Source organism: Oncorhynchus clarkii, chromosome 14, assembly GCF_045791955.1.
Source record: "Oncorhynchus clarkii lewisi isolate Uvic-CL-2024 chromosome 14, UVic_Ocla_1.0, whole genome shotgun sequence".
NCBI classification, from domain to species: domain Eukaryota; kingdom Metazoa; phylum Chordata; class Actinopteri; order Salmoniformes; family Salmonidae; genus Oncorhynchus; species Oncorhynchus clarkii.
The window spans coordinates 39,788,784-39,796,828 of NC_092160.1; the positions used below are offsets into that span (position 1 = coordinate 39,788,784).

Below are 8,045 nucleotides of genomic sequence, written 5' to 3' on the forward strand. Positions count from 1 at the left end.
AGTTATACCACACGGTCAGGTAATTATAGGGTCCAGAGTTTATCCTAGTTATACCACACGGTCAGGTAATTATAGGGTCCAGAGTTTTTCCTAGTTATACCACACGGTCAGGTAATTATAGGGTCAGGAGTTTTTCCTAGTTATACCACACGGTCAGGTAATTATAGGGTCCAGAGTTTTTCCTAGTTATACCACACGGTCAGGTAATTATAGGGTCCAGAGTTTTTCCTAGTTATACCACACGGTCAGGTAATTATAGGGTCCAGAGTTTTTCTTGCTCAGGTCGGTTGTGAGGTCAGGAAAAACTCCTGGTCCTAGTCATCATCATTGATGAGATGCTTTAACAATAATAAGTGCAGCAATTCCTGATTTCCTTTCTGTTGGCACTAATATCACTCCACACAGCAGTATAGTGTCCTGTCCAGTATAGTGTCCAGGGGGTGTACTTATGCATCAATATATTCTGTTCTGGTTCACTCTACAGAAACAGGAGAGGGACTCCTGCCCTACGGGCCGTTCTGGTTCACTCTACAGAAACAGGAGATGGACTCCTGCACCACGGGCCGTTCTGGTTCACTCTACAGAAACAGGAGATGGACTCCTGCCCCACGGGCCGTTCTGGTTCACTCTACAGAAACAGGAGATGGACTCCTGCACCACGGGCCGTTCTGGTTCACTCTACAGAAACAGGAGATGGACTTCTGTCCTACGGGTCGTTCTGGTTCACTCTACAGGAACAGGAGATGGACTGCTGCCCTACGGGCCGTTCTGGTTCACTCTAGAGAAACAGGAGATGGACTCCTGCCCTACGGGCCGTTCTGGTTCACTCTACAGAAACAGGAGATGGACTCCTGCCCTACGGGCCGTTCTGGTTCACTCTACAGAAACAGGAGATGGACTCCTGCCCTACGGGCCGTTCTGGTTCACTCTACATAAACAGGAGATGGACTCCTGCCCTACGGGCCGTTCTGGTTCACTCTACAGAAACAGGAGATGGACTCCTGCCCTACGGGCCGTTCTGGTTCACTCTACAGAAACAGGAGATGGACTTCTGTCCTACGGGCCGTTCTGGTTCACTCTACAGGAACAGGAGATGGACTGCTGCCCTACGGGCCGTTCTGGTTCACTCTAGAGAAACAGGAGATGGACTCCTGCCCTACGGGCCGTTCTGGTTCACTCTACAGAAACAGGAGATGGACTCCTGCCCTACGGGCCGTTCTGGTTCACTCTACAGAAACAGGAGATGGACTCCTGCCCTACGGGCCGTTCTGGTTCACTCTACATAAACAGGAGATGGACTCCTGCCCTACGGGCCGTTCTGGTTCACTCTACAGAAACAGGAGATGGACTCCTGCCCTACGGGCCGTTCTGGTTCCCTCTACAGAAACAGGAGATGGACTCCTGCCCTACGGGCCGTTCTGGTTCACTCTACAGAAACAGGAGATGGACTCCTGCCCTACGGGCCGTTCTGACTCACACAAGGCTTTTTTTTTTTTTTTTACAGCAGCCTCAGATTCTCTTTCTAATGATGCTAATATCACTCCATACAGCAGCAATCAGACGGCAGATCAATCAATCAATCAGACGGCAAATCAATCAACCAATCAGACGGCAGTAGGAGGGTGTCCTCCATTCCTCCTGTTCAGAGACATCCTCCTTAGTGACCGGGTCCTGAAGGATCCCTCAGGGTGAATAATGTCTGGTTTAGCCTCACACCTGAACACCATGAGGAACCCATTCCTGTAGTTCTTATTCATCCAGCCGTACAGGAGCGGGTTGGTGAAGGTGGAGCACATGGCTACGATGTGGAAGAGAGTATAGATGAGCTTGTATTGTCTTAAGCTGAGCACCAGGTCTAGGTCACTGGCTAGTTGAAACACGTGGAAGGGTAGCCAGCATGTGGCGAAGACTACAACCACCATAACCAGCATCTTGGTGGTCTTCTTCCTGCGCTGGATGGCGTCGATGCGGCTCGCTGGACTCACGTGGTTCTTCAGCTTCACCCAGATGCAGATGTAGGCATAACTGATGATGGAGAGTGGCAGCACGTACTGCAGCAGTAACATAGACAGGCTGTAAATGACTCCGTCTCTGCTGCTGCCGTAAGGCCACTTCTCATAGCAGACTGAGATCCTCAGGTTGATGGACGGGATCTCCTCCTGACGGTACTCTCTGAAGATGGCGAGCGGGCCGGCCAGCACGGCGGACAGCGTCCAGGTGAGAGCCACGATGAGCAGGCTGCTTCGCCAGGTGAGGCGCTGGCCCAGGTGGAACACGATACACCTGTAACGCTCCAGAGCGATGACGGTCAGCGTCAGGATCGATACGTGCACGCTCAGCGCCTGGGCGAACGGGACCATGTGACACAGCACCGCGCCGAACTTCCACTCGTCGAGCAAGGTATAAACGAGTGTGAACGGTAAACACAACGTGTCCACCAACAGGTCGGCCAGCGCCAGGTTAGCTATGAAGAAGTTAGTGACCGTCCTCATGTTCCGGAAGCGGAGGATCATGTAGATGACAAGGGCGTTGCCTACTAGACCCAGTAGGATGATCAGACTGTACGCTGTGATCAAAGCAGCCTGGACTCCTACATGCTTGGTGATGTCAGAGTGGAACCCCGGCCGGTCGAGGTGGAGGCTGAGACTGTCGTTACCCAGGATGCCTAGCTGCCAGTGGGTGGAGGTGGTGTCCATGTGGACTGGCTGTTGGAGGGGTCTGAGTTCAAAGGGTCTGAGGGGTCATGTTTTCTGCTGGGAGGGAAGGAGGGAGGATCACTGGAGCTGGTCAGTCAGTCCGAATACAGTTTATATAGTCCAAAACTGATGGTAACACTGCAGAGTCCAGTCACTGAGGCCAAATAGTCCAATGTCCAGATACACTGGGAGCACTGCCTGGTCTGGTCTGGTCATTCAGTCTACTGGTAGGGAAGACAACACTGCAGGGTATGGTCTGGTCATTCAGTCTACTGATAGGGAAGACAACACTGCCTGGTCTGGTCTGGTCATTCAGTCTAATGGTAGGGATGACAACACTGCCTGGTCTGGTCGGGTCATTCAGTCTACTGGTAGGGAAGACAACACTGCCTGGTCTGGTCTGGTCATTCAGTCTACTGGTAGGGAAGACAACACTGCCTGGTCTGGTCTGGTCATTCAGTCTAATGGTAGGGAAGACAACACTGCCTGGTCTGGTCTGGTCATTCAGTCTACTGGTAGGGAAGACAACACTGCCTGGTCTGGTCTGGTCATTCAGTCTACTGGTAGGGAAGACAACACTGCCTGGTCTGGTCTGGTCATTCAGTCTAATGGTAGGGAAGACAACACTGCCTGGTCTGGTCTGGTCATTCAGTCTACTGGTAGGGAAGACAACACTGCAGGGTCTGTCAGTCAGCTGGGAAGTCCAGATACCTGCAGTGGGAGAAAGAACAGATGGAACATTCTCAGTGATAACACAGAGGAGAGAGGTCAGGGGTCAGGTGAAAGACAAATACTACGACGACCAGAGTAAAACATGAGTCTAATATGGGTTGTTAGCTCTCTGATTCTGCAGGAGGCTACGACTAACTTAGGGAGGTTCATAGATAGCTCTGGAGGAGGTTACAGCTAACTGAGGGAGGTTCATAGATAGCCAGGTCCTCAGGAGGAGGCTACAACTAACTTAGGGAGGTTCACAGATAGCCTGGTCCTCTGGAGGAGGCTACAACTAACTTAGGGAGGTTCATAGATAGTCTGGTCCTCTGGAGGAGGCTACAACTAACTGAGGGAGATTCATAGATAGCTCTGAAGGAGGCTACAACTAACTTAGGGAGGTTCACAGATAGCCTGGTCCTCTGGAGGAGGCTACAACTAACTTAGGGAGGTTCACAGATAGCCAGGTCCTCTGGAGGAGGCTACAACTAACTTAGGGAGGTTCATAGATAGCCTGGTCCTCTGGAGGAGGCTACAACTAACTTAGGGAGGTTCATAGATATCCTTGGCTTCTCAATATACACCCTGATATACAACATTACTCACCTCCCTCTCTCTGGTCTATCTCTCTGTCTGTCTCAGGTCTGTCTTTCATTCTCTCTCTCTGTTGGTCTCTTTCTCTCTCCATACCTTCTCTCTCTCTCTCTCTCTCTCTCTCTCTCTCTCTCTCTCTCTCTCTCTCTCTCTCTCTCTCTCTCTCTCTGTCTCCCTCTATCTCCATCTTTCTCTTTCTCTCTCTCTCTCTCTCTCTAACACTCTCCCTCTCTCTATTTTTCTCTCTCTGTGTACCTGCAATAATGTGCTCTACATTCTAGGTTGTAATTTGTGGAAGTCTATATAAATCATGCCCGGTGTGCATCTCTCCTATAGTTCCCTACCGCCCGGGTTTATAGTCTATGTGTGTGTGTGTTTATAATTCATAATCAGTGGGCATCCCTCCTCACTGTGTGTTTATAGGAGAGGGCTTGAGGAGAGAGATATACTGCTGCATGGCGAACACTGTTTACTGTCCGTGTGTCCTGTGTCTCCACCACACAACCAGAACACTGTTTACTGTCTGTGTGTCCTGTGTCTCCACCACACAACCAGAACACTGGTTACTGTCTGTGTGTCCTGTGTCTCCACCATACAACCAGAACACTGGTTACTGTCCGTGTGTCCTGTGTCTCCACCACACAACCAGAACACTGTTTACTGTCCGTGTGTCCTGTGTCTCCACCACACAACCAGAACACTGGTTACTGTCTGTGTGTCTCCACCACACAACCAGAACACTGTTTACTGTCTGTGTGTCCTGTGTCTCCACCACACAACCAGAACACTGGTTACTGTCTGTGTGTCCTGCACCACACAACCAGAACACTGTTTACTGTCCGTGTGTCCTGTGTCTCCACCACACAACCAGAACACTGTTTACTGTCTGTGTGTCCTGTGTCTCCACCACACAACCAGAACACTGTTTACTGTCTGTGTGTCCTGTGTCTCCACCACACAACCAGAACACTGGTTACTGTCTGTGTGTCCTGTGTCTCCACCACACAACCAGAACACTGTTTACTGTCTGTGTGTCCTGTGTCTCCACCACACAACCAGAACACTGTTTACTGTCAGTGTCCTGTGTCTCCACCACACAACCAGAACACTGGTTACTGTCTGTGTGTCCTGTGTCTCCACCACACAACCAGAACACTGTTTACTGTCTGTGTGTCCTGTGTCTCCACCACACAACCAGAACACTGTTTACTGTCTGTGTCCTGTGTCTCCACCACACAACCAGAACACTGGTTACTGTCTGTGTGTCCTGTGTCTCCACCACACAACCAGAACACTGTTTACTGTCCGTGTGTCCTGTGTCTCCACCACACAACCAGAACACTGTTTACTGTCCGTGTGTCCTGTGTCTCCACCACACAACCAGAACACTGTTTACTGTCCGTGTGTCCTGTGTCTCCACCACACAACCAGAACACTGTTTACTGTCCGTGTGTCCTGTGTCTCCACCACACAACCAGAACACTGTTTACTGTCTGTGTGTCCTGTGTCTCCACCACACAACCAGAACACTGTTTACTGTCTGTGTGTCCTGTGTCTCCACCACACAACCAGAACACTGGTTACTGTCTGTGTGTCCTGTGTCTCCACCACACAACCAGAACACTGTTTACTGTCTGTGTCCTGTGTCTCCACCACACAACCAGAACACTGTTTACTGTCTGTGTGTCCTGTGTCTCCACCACACAACCAGAACACTGTTTACTGTCCGTGTGTCCTGTGTCTCCACCACACAACCAGAACACTGTTTACTGTCCGTGTGTCCTGTGTCTCCACCACACAACCAGAACACTGTTTACTGTCTGTGTGTCCTGTGTCTCCACCACACAACCAGAACACTGGTTACTGTCTGTGTGTCCTGCACCACACAACCAGAACACAGTTTACTGTCTGTGTGTCCTGTGTCTCCACCATACAACCAGAACACTGGTTACTGTATGTGTGTCCTGTGTCTCCACCACACAACCTGATCACAGTTTACTGTCTGTGTTTCCTGTCTCCACCACACAACCAGAACACTGGTTACTGTCTGTGTGTCCTGTGTCTCCACCACACAACCAGAACACTGGTTACTGTCTGTGTGTCCTGTGTCTCCACCACACAACCAGAACACTGAAATGACACTAGTGCTGCAAAAACATTTCCCAGGTCCAGAAATCTTGGTTAGTTTGGAAGATTCCTGATTCTCCGGAATCAGATGGGAGTAATTAATGAAATCCAGAATACTCCCATTTCTGGAAAACCTGGGAATTTTAGGAATGTTACTGGTAGTTTGCAACCCCAAATTACACCCTAATCCCTAAATAGTGCACTACTTTAAAGCCCAAGTAGGGTGCTGTTTTATAACTTTCACACCTCCCCTTGATCAGCACTAAATTAGCCAGGAGAGGAGTTAATTATTTTATTATATTTTTTATTTAACTTTCATTTAACTAGGCAAGTCAATTAAGAACAAATTCTTATTTACAATGACGGCCTACCAGGAGGCAAAAAGCCTCCTGCGGTGACGGGGGCTGGGATTAAATATCCAATCTAAAACATTTGTGCATTTTAAAGTAACCTTAAATATCCAATCTAAAACTGTTTCAAAGTAACTTTAAATATCCAATCTAAAACAGTTTTAAAGTAACTTTAAGACTGCATCTCAAATGGCACCTTATCCCCTAAATAGGGTCTCTGGTCAAAATTGGTGCCCTATATAGGGGACAGGTGCACTATATAGGGGACAGGGGCACTATATAGGGGATAGGTGCACTATATAGGGGACCGGGGCACTATATAGGGGATAGGGGCACTATATAGGGGATAGGGGCACTATATAGGGGATAGGGGCACTATATAGGGGATAGGGGCACTATATAGGGGACAGGGGCACTATATAGCGGACAGATGCCCTATATAGGGGATAGGGGCACTAAATAGGGGATAGGTGCACTATATAGGGGACAGGGGCACTATATAGGGGATAGGGGCACTATATAGGGGATAGGGGCACTATATAGGGGATAGGTGCACTATATAGGGGACAGGTGCCCTATATAGGGAATAGGTGCCCTATATAGGGAATAGGTGCACTATATAGGGGACAGGTGCACCATATAGGGGATAGGTGCCCTATATAGGGGATAGGTGCACTAAATAGGGGATAGGTGCACTATATAGGGAATAGGTGCACTATATAGGGGACAGGTGTCATGGTTCCTCCTGTCACCACAGGGCAGCAGAGACTGTCCTTGAGACATTAACGACACTCTGGTGTGTTCTATTTATCCATTATAAGTCCCAGTTAAAAGAGGTGTGTTTTCTGTTGTCCTTTGCTGAAGCTTGAATCGTTTCCTGAGTGACGTTGTTTCCTGTGTGAGGTCGTTTCCTGAGTGAGGTCGTTTCCTGAGTGAGGTCGTTTCCTGTGTGAGGTCGTTTCCTGAGTGAGGTCGTTTCCTGTGTGAGGTCGTTTCCTGTGTGAGGTCGTTTCCTGAGTGAGGTCGTTTCCTGAGTGAGGTCGTTTCCTGAGTGAAGTTTTGAGACCTAGCGGTTATTTTGTCGTTATTTAATTGCCTTCCTTATTCTTCTTCTTCCCAATTGTCCTGTGATCCCGCGGCTACCGTTTCTCAGTAAAGCATTATGTTAATCCTTAACCACTGATTCCACGTCTCGTCTATTCTCTGCACCTGGGTCCAACCTCACCACTTCACAATAGGGTGCCATTTGGGACTCACGAAACACAGCGTGAAGAAAGCTCCTTGATTATTTGCACAAGGGAAAAACTCTATAGATGGTCTCTGAATAGAATCTATTAATTGAAATTCAGCGCACATACCACGCGCATGCAGTGTACTCACCATCCTCCTGCCAGGTAGCTCGCTCAACAGCTGATGATGCCAAATTAAATGTACACGTTGGATTACGTTTGAGGGTGTTCTTGGACCGTGTGTTTGGGGAAACAGAGTCATTACTGGCTCAAAAAACAAGCAAATACGGATGCATCCCAAACCATACCCTATGCCATGTACACTTCACCACTTTGGT

At 49.0% G+C, this 8,045-nt stretch overlaps 1 protein-coding gene across 1 annotated transcript; it reads right to left on the bottom strand.

The window, feature by feature from the left end:
• Window positions 1-1,604: 1,604 nt before the first annotated feature.
• On the bottom strand, window positions 1,605-2,696 carry LOC139366103 (neuropeptide Y receptor type 2-like). The gene has a single exon (XM_071103202.1). It carries the CDS (start codon window positions 2,694-2,696, stop codon window positions 1,605-1,607), a length of 1,092 nt encoding a protein of 363 aa, XP_070959303.1.
• Window positions 2,697-8,045: the final 5,349 nt, after the last annotated feature.

Excerpts from the sequence above, each read along its gene's own strand:
- LOC139366103 (XM_071103202.1), bottom strand. The coding sequence starts at position 2,696 with ATGGACACCACCTCCACCCACTGGCAGCTAGGCATCCTGGGTAACGAC.